General features: G+C 38.2%; 1 protein-coding gene across 9 annotated transcripts in view; it reads left to right on the top strand.

Moving 5' to 3' along the window:
* fat3 (FAT atypical cadherin 3) overlaps positions 1-12,797 on the top strand; it is a 657,225-nt gene extending 644,428 nt beyond the window's left edge. For 6 of the 9 annotated variants that reach the window (XM_033022431.1, XM_033022433.1, XM_033022434.1 and 3 more), the window contains 3 exons: positions 5,198-5,257; positions 8,430-8,465; positions 9,555-12,797. In XM_033022431.1, coding sequence (XP_032878322.1) covers positions 5,198-5,257; positions 8,430-8,465; positions 9,555-10,171 — 713 coding nt within the window. In that variant the 3' untranslated portion in view covers positions 10,172-12,797. The remainder of the gene's footprint in view (positions 1-5,197; positions 5,258-8,429; positions 8,466-9,554) is intronic. The other 3 variants (XM_033022438.1, XM_033022439.1, XM_033022436.1) reach the window with 2 other exon arrangements.
* Positions 12,798-14,023: the final 1,226 nt, after the last annotated feature.

Genomic DNA, 14,023 nt, shown 5'->3' with positions numbered 1-14,023 from the left:
CCACAGATGTTACTTAAAATTCAACTGGATGGGACAGCACTGACAATATAGAGCGCTGCCAAATGAGTTAACATCAGCCCCCAGGCTGTTCACTACAATTTTGAAACCAGCCCTAGCGTTTCTATGGAAACAAAAACACGTGGTCATGGCATATCTAGATGACATACTTATTGTGGGCAAAACTTTGGAATTGGCCAAACAAACTGTAACAGCCACAAAACAGTTATTTGAAAAACTGGGGTTTATTATCCATCCAGTTAAATCTAAATTAACGCCTTCCACTACTATGGACTATTTGGGGTTCACCATTGACTCAGTTCATATGTCGGTGACTTTGCCAAAGGGAAAGGCTATAGACTTAATAGAGGCTTGCAATAACCTCATTGACATCAGTAACCGTCCATCAGATTGGTAGCAAAAGTAATTGGCAAAATGGTGGCTGCTTTTCCAGCCACACAATTTGGACCTTTACATTACCAACATTTACAGAGAGCAAAAATACAAGCACTCAAAATCAATGCTGGTCATTTTGACAGACCAGTGAAGCTACCAATCAAAGCTATAATGGAACTAAAATGGTGGATAGATAACATTTGGCTTTGTTTCAATCCAATCATTATCAGCAACCCTTCTATGGTGCTACAAACTGATGCCAGTGCACTTGGTTGGGGTGCCACCAATTCCATCTCCAGCTGTGGAGGTAGATGGACTGCTCAGGAGGCATCATTATTACTAACACTGGGCATAAACTACCTGGAAATGTTGGGTGCATTCTATGGCCTAAAGTCATATTGTACTGGGTCATATCACCAGCATTTTAGACTACAGATTGACAATACCACCGTGTGAGCATATATCAACCACATGGGTGGAAACAAATCGACATCATGTGACAATCTGGCTAATACAATTTGGCAGTGGTGTATCCAGAGAGATATTTGGATATCAGCTACTTACCTACCAGGTACACTAAATTTAGTGGCAGACACCAGGTCACGCAAATTTAATGAAAACACCGAATGGATGTTGAATTAAAAGTATTTGCTGATATTACAGCACGATATGGAACACCAGATATCGATCTATTCGCATCCAGGCTTAATCACCAGTTATCAAATTATGTTTCATGGGAACCAGACCCTGGGGCAGCGGCGACAGATGCATGTTCGCTGCATTGGGGGGAAATTGTTTATTTATGCATTCCCTCCTTTCTGCCTCATCAGTCGGGTATTAAGGAAAATACAGCAGGACTCTGCGTCTGGTATTTTGGTAGTACCCAATTGGCCTACTCAACCATGGTTCCCAGTGATAATGAACATGGTATTAGAACCATGTATCACCATCCCGATTAGACCAGACGTGTTGGTTCATCCCGTAACAAGGGATAGCCACCCATGCCATAACTATTTGAATTTATTAATTTGTAGAGTTTAAAAATAGCTCTACTACAGTTGGGACTGACGGATCGAACAGTGAATATGATTTCGGCGGCCCAAAGACAGTCCACCAAAAAACAGTATCTGGTCTATATGAGGAAGTGGGAGATGTATTGTAACAAAAACAGCATCACCTACAGAGATATGAACATCCCGTCTGTTCTGGAATACCTGGCAGGCCTCCATTATGATGAGGGGCTCAGTTATAGTGCCATCAACTGCGCCAGAAATGCCTTATCGACTTATCTATGGCAAGGAACAGAGCGTCACTCTGTTGGAACTCTCCCACTGGTAACAAAACTTATGAGGGGAATTTTTAATACCAATCCCCCAAGAACCAGGTACTCCCAAATATGGGATGTGAGTATTGTCCTGAAGATGCTCAGGAATTGGTCTCCAGCAACAGCTCTGTCCCTACATAGACTGACATTAAAAACAGTCATGCTAATGGCATTGGTCACGGCACAAAGGGTACAGTCATTACATAAATTAAGACTGGACAACATGACTTCTTCATCTGAAAACATTACGTTTCATATTTATGAATTAGTGAAACAGAACAGACAGGGATCAGCGGGCCTCAATATCGAATTTAGGTCTTACCTAACAGATGATCGTCTCTGTATAGTAAAACATTTGTCGTTATATATGGAGAAAACGAAAATCATCAGACGCAATGAGAAGGCACTTTTAGTCAGCCATAAGCAACCACACAAAAGAGTGTCGGTCCAGACCATCTCAAGATGGCTGAAACAGGTTTTAACACAGGCTGGGGTGGATACTAATATTTTAAATCTCATTCCACCAGGGCTGCAGCTACATCGGCAGCTATGCAGTTGGATGTACCAATGGACCAAATCCTCAAGGCAGCAGGATGGTCAGGGAAAAAAACACTCCAACTATTTTATCATAAACCAGTCATTAAACCTGGAACATTTGCAGAAACAATTTAAGTTCTGTAATTTAATTACCCCATAAATAGGGGCTATAATTTGTGTTAATCAATTCATGGATTTCAATGTCGGATTCATGTCTAAAATATGTTGACACAATTTCTCCTACAGTCATTAAGGCAGATGTGATGCATGGACTCGTTCCCACGGCATGAAATCACAGAGCTTTGAAATCTTCACGTAGTCACTCACGTGACTCCGAAGTAAAATAGTAAGATTAAACGAGAACTTACCAGTTCGAAGTTTGATCATTATTTTATGAGGAGTACGTTGAGGGAATACGTGCCCTCCGCTCCCACCCATGATCATATACTCAACTGGTATTTCTTTCTCTAATCTTACTATGTTTAAGTCATTACAGTTATCTGTGATTTCACACCGCTGCTTTGAAGAATGACACGCATGCGTCCTGGCGGGATTCTTCACGTATTCCCTCAACGTACTCCTCATAAAATAATGATCAAACTTCGAACTGGTAAGTTCTCGTTTAATCTTACTATTTCTGTGGACAGAACTGATTTCCTTATTTAAGGAAGGATGTCAATCTGTTGTAAACAATTATTACAGAACTAGGTGAGTTTATAAAAGGCAAACTTTATTGCCTTCTATTACAGTGATCACATGGTGGGTGTCTATGTTAAGTTCTATTGTTCTTTTTAATTGTGTTGTGTTCTTTTAATTGTATGGCTGCACGGTAACTCAAATATCACTGTATCTTAATGGTGCACGTGACAATAATAGTGAATCTGAATCTGAATCAATTCAGAGCAAGTTTATAAAACTGATATCGGGAATGGCCAAGGTGTTTTGTGAGGAAAGATTGGAAAGGCTTGGCTTTCATCCATTGGAGCTGAGACGACAGAAAAAAGATGATTAAATATATAAGCTCCTGAGAGTTCTTGATGAGATAGATGTGGCGAAGTTGCTTGTACTTTGGAAAATCTAGAAGCAGAGTTTACGGTTTAAATGTGAGCAGTCATCCATTTAACACAGAGGTAAGGCATGAATCTTTGGGCCTCTCTTGCCTCAAAAAGTGGTGGAAGCAAAATTTTAAAATATTTTTAAGGTAGATATAGATAGGACTTTGAAAATGAAGAGGGTAAAAAGTTATCATGGTAAGATAATATATGGAATTGAGGTTCTAATCAGATTGCTATCATTCTATTGAATGCTGGAGCAGGTTCAAGGGTCTGAATGGTCAGCTCCTGCTCCTAATTTGTTTGTTCACACAAGGCTTGGTTTATGCAAATTATAAAGCCAGAAATCTGCAATTCAAGCAGGCATGAATATGCAGAACGTTTAATGGCCAGGTAATATAAAATCTCATTATTAGAAATGGTTATTGCCTCATTTACTCAAACCTTCAACATTGTTGTCATTTAAGAACATGAGCACGGGGCCAAATGTGTTATCGCCGTTAATGCTGTTCATCCATGCATCATGTTGCACGCATTGTAAGATCATAATTTTCCATAATAACAAGATCAAAGCGTAAAAAATGAAAAATGTCAAGCATGAATTCAATATGAATTAACTGTGATAATATATTTCAATCTTTTGATTACACAGATAGTATGCGGTTCAGTGAATGGATAATTTTATGCAGACAATTTTCTGATCGAGTTTCTATAAGCTGTAGAAAAGGGCACTCTGCCCATTTTTGCATTTATTGGTTTACCGTCAAATTGAAGGTAGCATTAAACCACCATATTTAGGCAGATAGACAATGATATCTCATTACTTTGCTTTGCCACAAGTGGTTGTTTTCTCTAGATATTATAAAAGCAATCATACATAACCTGACCATTTGGAAATCCCAAAGGTTCAGGATCTGCATTACCAGATGATGCCTGCACTTTCCACTTAGCTGGACCCTGCCTCCTGAGCTCTCTTCCACTCGTCAGGTCTGGATTATCCATGCTCCCTTCCTACATTGCAGAGGCCCCGCTTCCATCACCCCTTTCCGCAGTCCAGAGCTCCTGACCCCATGCTCCCTTCCACTTGCTGAGGTGCTGGTTCCTGCACTTCCCAATTACTCTCCAGGTCGCTAGTTGTGGCTCTCCCCGACCTTTCACCTGGGCTCCAGTTCCAGCGTTCATTTTAAACTCGCGTAGATCGTCCTGTCTTAAGACTTAACTTGTTCACTGAAATGTTGCTGTGTAACATCTATTAAATAAGTGAATCGGAAGTGTGTGGGTGTACTAATAAAGTAACATCTGATACTCTGAAAAGTCTGGCACCACAAGTCCCAAGCATGCCAGATTAACAGAGTTTATTGTAGCGGCAATTGGCCGCTCGGAAGACTAAAACTGGGCTTCTTCACTACAACATGTGTGACATCTTTAATCATCAGGAAAATAATTGCTGTTCCAAAAACACTTCTGTGATCACCCTCAATTGTTTGCCGTTTGATGCCATTGTGACCAGGTGTGGAAGTTATGATACACGTGGACAACTGTACTAGTTTTCGTCTGAAGTGCAACATGTGAACATGCAGTTGGCATACATGCCTAGAAGTTGTGTATTGGATAAAATCATAGCGCAGAGTGCATGCAAAAGTTGCGGTGGAAAAAAAGATTTTTGTTGCTATTGTCTCCATTTTACTGTGACCTTAATTGACTTTGTCTAACGAAAGTGGTCAAACTACTTAGTGTTAATTCAAATGTTCACGTGTGCATTTATATTTGCATTTTGGATATTCTGTGCTTCACTTCAATGGCGAAATCATTCTAAGACTGCTTAGTAACATTATCCTGGTATCCATTGAACATTTTTTAACCTTGCCCTTTTCTTACCCTATCCGGAAAGCTTCAATAGTGACTGTTATACGCCTCGTTAATGATGCAGTTGACACAGTTGACAATGAAGGTATTTAATTTGCTCTCATCTTTTTTCTTGTGAGAAAATAATACAGACAAGCAGTGTACCTCATATTAAAAATAAGCCTTTTTGATACTTTGTTTAAACAATGCTTTAATATTGAGGGGAAATCTAACTTTAGTTACAATACTGGCATCAATATATTTAACTGAGTTTTTCTAACTTTTGTGATTCTGAAGAACAAAGAACAGTATTCATGGTTCAGTCACAGCATTGTCATGAGCTGGAAAGTTAGCCACTGTGTTTGATCCCAACCATAACACCCATCCTCTAACCTGCAATCCCGCTTCTTGTTCACTATCCGAGATCAAACCATTTGTTTACAAGCGTGACCTCCTGTCAAATCCAGAGCCAAGGGTCATCCCATAAAAGGCAATGTTCATGAATTAGCCAGAATCCCTGATGCTCCCTTCATTCTGTGATATTACTCCTCTCCGCTCTTGGCACAGCTTAATAATTCTGTTTCCTAGTTTTGATACTAATAGAGAGCAGTTATTTTTGGTGCCTCAGCCAACAACGAGAACCCAATCAGGGTCATAGAGATATAGTCCTATGTTTAGTTATCATCTCACTGTGTGCAAATTGGTTTTTGAAGTCTACTCATTACACCCGCCCTTCAAAAAATGCTTTGTGTGGTGTAAATAACTTTGGAATGACTGGAGGTCATTAGGGAAGCTGTAGAGCATCATAGAGAAAGACAATATCATGCTCCAAGGCCCAGTGGGCCTGTACAATCTATCAAGCACCCATGTTTATACTAAGCCTCCATCATCCATTTCCCCCCTCCCCACTATGTAAGTACCAGCCTTTCTTTCTATATTTGATTATTCAGTTTCTCTCTACAAGTTTTTCTTTTACCTCCTAGCCATGTAAGCTTGAGCTCAACTAATACATTGCTGCTAGGTTCCTTTGACCACCACCAGTTTCTTTCAGTCTGGCCATGGATTGATATACAATTCCAGTCCCTATTTCCATGTCCCCCCCATGGACTTGGCCTCCATATATCTGAAACCTCCAGCCCCACAAATCTACCTTTTCTCTGAATTCCTCCAATTCCGACCCAATGCTCAATTTGCTTCACTTCATTCTTGGCTGCAGTGTTATAGGGCCCAAGATTTTTAATTTCAACCCTAAACATCTGAACCTTTCTACCTCTCCACTTCCTCTTGTCCTTTAAGATGTTATTTGAAATTAACTTTTTGAATAGCATGTTTTTTTTAAAATGTGGCCCACTATTAAGTTCTAATTTTTAATTCTGCTGTAAAGTGTTGATTTTTGGTTGGTTTTGTATGGTTGATTTTCCATGTTGTCAGTGCTGTAAAGCCCAAATTGGAGTTAATGTTTTTTTTGTGGGATAATGTTTTGTCTGCCATTTCACTTCTGCATCGACCCATTTATTAATGCCTGACAACATATAGTAAAACCAAGAGACTGAGGATGAGACCCGAACCAAAACCTTGCCTATCTATGTTCTCCAGAGATGTTGCCTGACCCGCTGAGCTACTCCAGTGTCATTTTTTGCACTGTGTACATGCTGTATTATAATGAGCAATTGCACTGTGTACATGCTGTATTATAATGAGCTACTCCAGTGTCATTTTTAAAAATGTAATAAAACCATTTTCCTAGTTTTATTTTATGTTGACAGCCATTAATAAAAGAGCAAATGTTATGTTTATACCCTTAAATCTCAAAGATTTTTAGGACCTTATAGAATCAAATGGCAGAAAAATGAGCCATTCACCCTATTTTGCCTGTACACGCTCTTTGCAAGAGCTTTATAAAAATGCCACTTGGTCTTTTTAATTTAATTCACGGCTCTAGTAGCATTCAATATTAAATAAAATGTAATGTTGTAATTCTTAGCTGATTCAATCTTATTGATCAGAAATATTGCCTTAAAATTGCCAACATCAATTTCAGACAATTTAATTGCACTGACACTTTAAAAACGTTTTGCTTCAAGTGATTGTTATCGGGAAAATATTTTGTGATTCCAAAATGACCTGACACTTGGAGTGAACAGATCAAGGTCATTCTTGTTTCACCTCAGTGTTTTTCATATGAAAATATGTTTGTTTTACATTTTGGGGAACATTGGAATATGAAATTGTACATCATTGAAATGTGCTGCCGGTAACACCTACAGATTCAGCTATATATTAAATCTGATTAAATAAAAGAAATCACATTTTCTCATTCATCCTTGAAGGAAATGGAACATTAACTAAGGAAAGGTGTTTTAAAGTGACAAATAAAATACGGTAGCATCAGTTTATATTGCAAAGTCGGTAATGAATTATTAGCTCCAAAGTCCCATAACCATGGTATTCTAGATATCTTCATGCTGCATTACATTCAGTTGGTCTGAACCCTATGAATTGGAATATTGGGTTCTGATTCTGATTAATTCATTATAACTTCATCTGGTGAGATTCTTTTCGATCTGTTGATGGGTGTCAGTAAACACCGCTTAATACAAAGTGCAAGTTAAATTATTCTAAGTAGGCTTAGAATGTAAGTGGTAAACTCATCTACTCTGTAACAGATCTATTTAACTTTCTTTAAAATAATTCTAAAAGGCCCGTCCCACTTTCCCGAGCTGCTCACGAATTCTCCCGAGTTTTCCCCTTGATTCAAACTCGGAGAATGTTCGTAACGGGTCCGTAGGAGACCGTAGGAGTCCATAGATATATCGTAGCGGCTCGTTATGTCAGCCGTCGGTACTCGGGGTATTAAATGTTGCAATTTTTCTCCTCCCAACTATCTTTTTACTCGTGGACATTTTTTGTCATGCTGGAAAAAACGTTCCGACTTACCTGATGCCCCGAGTACCTACGGCTGACATAACAAGCCGCTACGATATATCTACGGACTCCTACGGCCTCCTATGGACCCGTTACGAACATTCTCCGAGTTTAAATCAAGGGGAAAACCGGGGAGAATTTGGGAGCAGCTCGGGAAAGTGGGACAGACCCTTTACATAGAGGTAGCAAAACAAATAGGAAGACCAAACTCCTTGCTTTCTGGCTAAATGTATGAATAATGGTTTACTCTGCTCTCTTTTAAAGCAATTGCACTGTGTTACATGCTGTATTATAATGATACGTTAGAATTTTGTCTTTTAAGACTCACTTGTTTTTCACTTTCCACCTGACAGTGTCCCTTATGGAGGAGGGGCAGAACTACAACAGAGGTGACTCCCAGACACTTGCATCTGGTTGTTAATGCACCCCAATTTTTTTAATTTGTTAAATAACCACTTGTCTTGTTTTTGCACATGTGTGCATGCACGCAACATAAGCTGTAAGGTTTGTGGTCATATCTCACAAAGCAGAATACAAAATAATCTGCAAGGGCATAAGTTGTCATTTGAATACCATATTATTTCTTGTGACCTTCAGGCTGAACTCATTATGTTGGAATAATGTATTTCAACCTTAGTAATTCACTGAAATTAGTGCACAGCTGCTTAAAGGCAAAAGCAGTGACCTTAATACTAACCTTAAGTAACTGCTTGAAAAATGACTGGATTTAAGCATCAGTAATTCCTACTGTCATTAGAAATGTGTAACTGAATTGATTAATTGAAATGCATGATTCAACAGTGTGCTTGTTCAGCCCTATTTCATCAATATCCAGCTTTTACAATAAAAAGTGACTGGCTTTCAACATGCATGCTGATTTTGGTTGCCTTTGCATGAACTTGACAATATACTTTATTCTGATATCACTGTGTTGTGAATGCCTTTTATATGTTAAAACACAAGTACATTGAACTATATTTCCTGCTCAGAACTAAGAAAAAGTAACAATCTGCTGTGCTCAACATTTAACAAACAATAAGTTGTATTTTGACCACATTCTTTTATTTTAGAAAATATAATTTTCTTACAAGTCGCACAGTAGCTATGATGCTTGTATTAGTTGACAAAGTTTCAGGAGAAAGAGTTGCATTGTGATGTCGGGGATAAAATGCAACATTAAAACATTTTTTTAATCATCAGATATTCAAAAATGTTATTGTGACAAAGTTCCTTGGGGTAATAAGATTAGTGAGTAAAGTTGTGCACAATGTATTTGAAGGCACATTGTGTTTTGATTTAAATCCAATATTTTGGTAACTTATCCAATAGGATTAATCAAAGAAATCAATCAAATTCCACCTTGATCTTGTATGCACGATGCTCATGCATCTACAAATAGCAGCATAAAAGATAACTCCACTGATAGCTTACCTACAAGAGCTGTATGCATTAATAAATGTCATGTTGTTTCAATGTAGCATATCACTGGGATACCTCAGACTGGATGCCAAGCACTCGACTGCCTAATATTGAAGAGATTCCACATTATGAAGCAGCTGACGTTGCGCCCATACATCATGAGAATGTAACAGCACTCGATACAGACTATTACCTCGGCGGGTATGACATCGACAATGACTTCCCACCTCCGCAAGATGAGGAGTTCCTGAGTCAGGACCAACTTCCTCCTCCACTCCCAGAGGACTACCAGGATCAGTACGAGATCATCCAACCACACCGTGCAACATCAGCAACCAACACGTTGAGCTCCAATGGCCGAAGAAGACCACACTTCCATCCCAGCCAGTACCTTCCACCTCATCAGTTGCCAGCGGAAGGCGAGACAGTTGGTGCCCAAGGTGGGAGAGACTATTGTGCATTTCGTGCAGATTCGGACAAACACTTGGAGAAAGTGATTATCGACAATATGGCAATTCCTATGCTCGCGTCAACAAACGCATCATCGTCAGACATGTCAACGAGCTGTGGCTTTGATGACTCTGAAATAGTGATGAGTGACTATGAAAGTGGCGACGAACTCAATTTTAATAATCATGTCTCTTTTGTAGAATCCCAGTACCAGACACAGGTATGATGACTATATGAGCTATTTCTAATTTTGGAACAAAATTGAAACATTCAAGACACACTGACAACCAAGTGGTGCAGTGGCAGGAATGTGAAGACCATTTCATGGGATATTTGCTTCCCCAAGAAATGATGAACACAAAGCGTAGAATGAGTTGTCTTTTCCAAACTGGGGTATTAATCTCATTGTTTTATGTCCACAACTACTTTTTCTAAAATAGCTCAAAATAATTGTGTTTATTGTAAAATAAATACAGCCTATGATTTGGTTTTAAGCTGAGTCCATATTGGAGCTAAAAGTGCAGAAAAATATTACCATTAACATTGATGTACTTCGGAGGTATTGTCCCTGCGGAAATGCATTGGATAATGTAGGAAAAGCGATCAACTGATGGTATAAAATGTTAATCATACAATCACAGTTTACATTGATAATTCCAAAATGCTGGGGATGAAGTAATTAGTAATGGCACTTTCTTAAGAGTGATGAAGTAAACCATTTGGTAGTCAACAGCATGTTTTGCTGTTGATATGGTAGTATTTGTATAGGCAGACCTTCAAAAGAACTGCAATACTTGTTTAACAATGCATCTTGCACTGTTTTAATTCGTGGAATGTATATTTGTTCACGGTCCAAAAGTGACTGATAGCAGTAAGTTAAAGTAAAGTATTAAAGCAAAATAGTTGCCAATAAAAGAATGTTCTACCTAAAATACCTAGCCAAAATCCTCTTCCTCAAGGTCCAAAATAATCCAATTATCATAACATTTTGTACCATCTTATTTCTATATCAAAGCACATAGAACTTAACTTGAAATAACAGTCTGCTGCCTGTACTTGCAAAGAAAGTGCTGTCATGTGGTTACATTTTAGAACAGTCATGAACACTGGAGTGGGAGTTTTTACAACAATAAATAAGTAAGTAAAATTGCACTGCAGACTAATGTAAAGTTGGAATAAATGTGCTATTAGTCATCTGGTCTAAGGACCCATTGGAAAAGCTCATGTCTTTTGACCATGAGGCAGGTATAACCTGAGGTGCATTGTTTTACTGCGAAAAAGTGGAAGAAAATCTCTAGATTTAAATGAAAGTCACTTTCAGAGTTTAGTTTTTCTGGAGTCTGGCTACTATTGGGCTCTAACCTCACAGCTATAGTTGTGTAATATTTAGAGATCGCCTGTAAAATCTATACTATACAAATTAATACTTTCAAAGACAGATTTGGTTCAGATCTTATGACCTCATGTTTTCCAAATTAAGATAGCCTTTGTAAAATCAGATATTCACAGACATCAAGGTGAAAATTCACTTCCTCAAATCTCTCAGTGGCAAGGAATGTATTTCAATAGAAGATTATTTTAATCAATCAGTAGCAAAGCTGCTCTTTTACTATTTAATAATTGATTAAAATGTATCTTTTGACTCGTGTCAGAAGATTATTCCACGTAAAGTATTGCCATCAGTAAAACAGTGTTATCCGGTTTAAGACATTCTCCGAAATGCAGAGTAAAGGCTCCACCTATAAATTCATTCCTGGATATTTGCACATGCAGTATATGGATTGAAATCTCAAGTAACTTTTATAATTAGAAAGTCAGCTGTCTCTTTTGATTATGGTTGAAGTAAGTTCGGTTCAAGTCATTACATTTCCTGCAGACAAGTGTACGTCATTAACCAACTGTGTCACAATTTGTACCTGGGACAAAATATGAAGAAAACCATATTTTTTCATGCACCTTTAGAGTCGGTTCCTGTATTCACAAAGCTACAATGCCACTGAAATTCCAAGAGTACAGTTCAATCTGGACTCTGATTTGTTTATTTGTATGTAAATTATCTTACAGCAGCTGTGGGTCTATGGCACTGCATTTTAGAAAGTTATAAAATTTGATATGCTGAAGATTTCTAAGCTTTTTGTAGTACTGTATTAAACTGTCGTCCTGTTGTGTATTATTTTTTACCTGCCGTTAACAAGCTTTGTAAAGATGCAAGTTTATGTGCTTAAAAAGTTTGTATAAAGTGTACATAGATATAGATTGGGTTGTTTAAATTTTGCAAGCTTTTGTAGATATTTAATGTGTTCTGGGATGCCTTGATTTTTTGCTGATAAAAGTGAAATATCACTCCAAAGCAGAGACAGATTAGTATTGATGAACTGTTTTTTAAAGAAAAGGGTTGTAAATTGATCAACAAAATCCATTCTGTTCATTTTATTAACACAAATACTACTTTTATCATAGCTGGAGCTTTTCAGTATGGTGAGATCAGAACCGGCAGTTGCTTAATTCTTTGGAATGAATTCAGCAAATGGAGCCTTTCATGTATTTTGTGTTCACAAAAAGGCACCATGCTAAGGATTGTGTCTTGAATGACTATAATGATTGTGCCAAGTCTTTGACAAAACATGGCAAATTATTGCAAAAGAATAAGATTGCTTCTTAAGTGTTACTGAAGGAAACCAGATGCCATCAGAACTTGGATCTAATTCAATGATCAGCTGTGTAATTGGTGTTGTTGGCAGTATTAAAAACTGTAGTATTTTACGATTCAGTAGTTGTGCATTGTACAGGTTGATTTTTAACTGCCACCACATTTCTTAAGTTCATGTAACAATAAAATATGTTTTTAATTAGTTATTGAGTTATTGGGTCCATCCAATTAGGCTTTGCAGGTTTTTGTGTCTGTAAGTAGTTGTAGAGATGGTGGGTCTGAGAATCAGGGGAGTAAAATGTTCAGGCATCAGCAGAGACATAATATGAAAATAATTCTTCTACTCATTCTATCACAAAGTCAAGCCAAGCATGAGGAACGTAATTAAATACACCGATGAGCCTGATCCAGCAGAAGCAACTTCAGGTGCAAAGAATTCCCTAAATCCCAAATATGTTGCATTCTTTTAACATGACCTCATTAGTTCCAAACTACTTCTTCTTGCGTATGGCGTGCACAGCCTAAAGTTGTAGGACAACTTGTTCTATTTGATCTTATTTGATTGTGCACACCAGGTTGATTGAATTCATCGAAACAGGGCGAGTTGTAATCTCCTACCCCATTAGCTCCTAACATGATGCAGACCTGTTTCTGCATTAAGGAAGAAATAGATAAGTGTAGGAAGGAACTGCAGATGCTGGTTTAAACCAGAGCAGGAAGGAACTGCAGATGCTGGTTTAAACCAAAGTAGGAAGGGACTGCAGATAAGACTAGATTTCAATGACCCATGAGCTTAAATTAATGAACAGAGTTACTGTCATTTATTTTCATACCTATGAGCAACTATTAATGTTCAGTGCAAACTAACGTGTGAGTTCCAAATCTACTCACAGCTGGATCACAGCTGTAATTGTGACTCCTCAACACTGTAGCATGATCTCCAAGCCGATCATTTGAGACGGATCAAACAACACAGATCCACGACTTTCGTTGCGACAGAGAGGATTGGCTGCATGGTGCGAGGTATATTCCAGGTAATTCGTGTTTCTGATTGACCTGAGTTAATTTGCATAAGTTTAATTGTTTTAAAATGCCTTCTAGCGATTTTGGATGCTCCAGTTTTCGTATTTTTTTTATTAATTGTTGTAATTCTGACTGCAGCCAGACAAGCAATGGCTGCAGTCAGTTCACCATTCTAATGGCACACCCTATCAAAACCTCCATTTCCTTTACCTTCTTTGCAATCATTGGGTTTCAGCAGATAGGGAACATTGACATATGAATAACTCTGCTAAAAGCAGAGTGAGCAATACTGAAGCATTTGTAACCCATCATACATCAAAAGTGCCCAATCATTATCCCTTTTTGGCTGCCTCCTGACATTCCCACATCTAACTCCATTGTGCCAATCCATTGCCAATATTAATT

This window comes from Amblyraja radiata, chromosome 6 (genome assembly GCF_010909765.2).
Source record: "Amblyraja radiata isolate CabotCenter1 chromosome 6, sAmbRad1.1.pri, whole genome shotgun sequence".
In the NCBI taxonomy this organism is placed as follows: Eukaryota; Metazoa; Chordata; class Chondrichthyes; order Rajiformes; family Rajidae; genus Amblyraja; species Amblyraja radiata.
The sequence above is the reverse complement of the archived record's forward strand: the minus strand, read 5'-3'. Positions and strand labels throughout refer to the sequence as shown.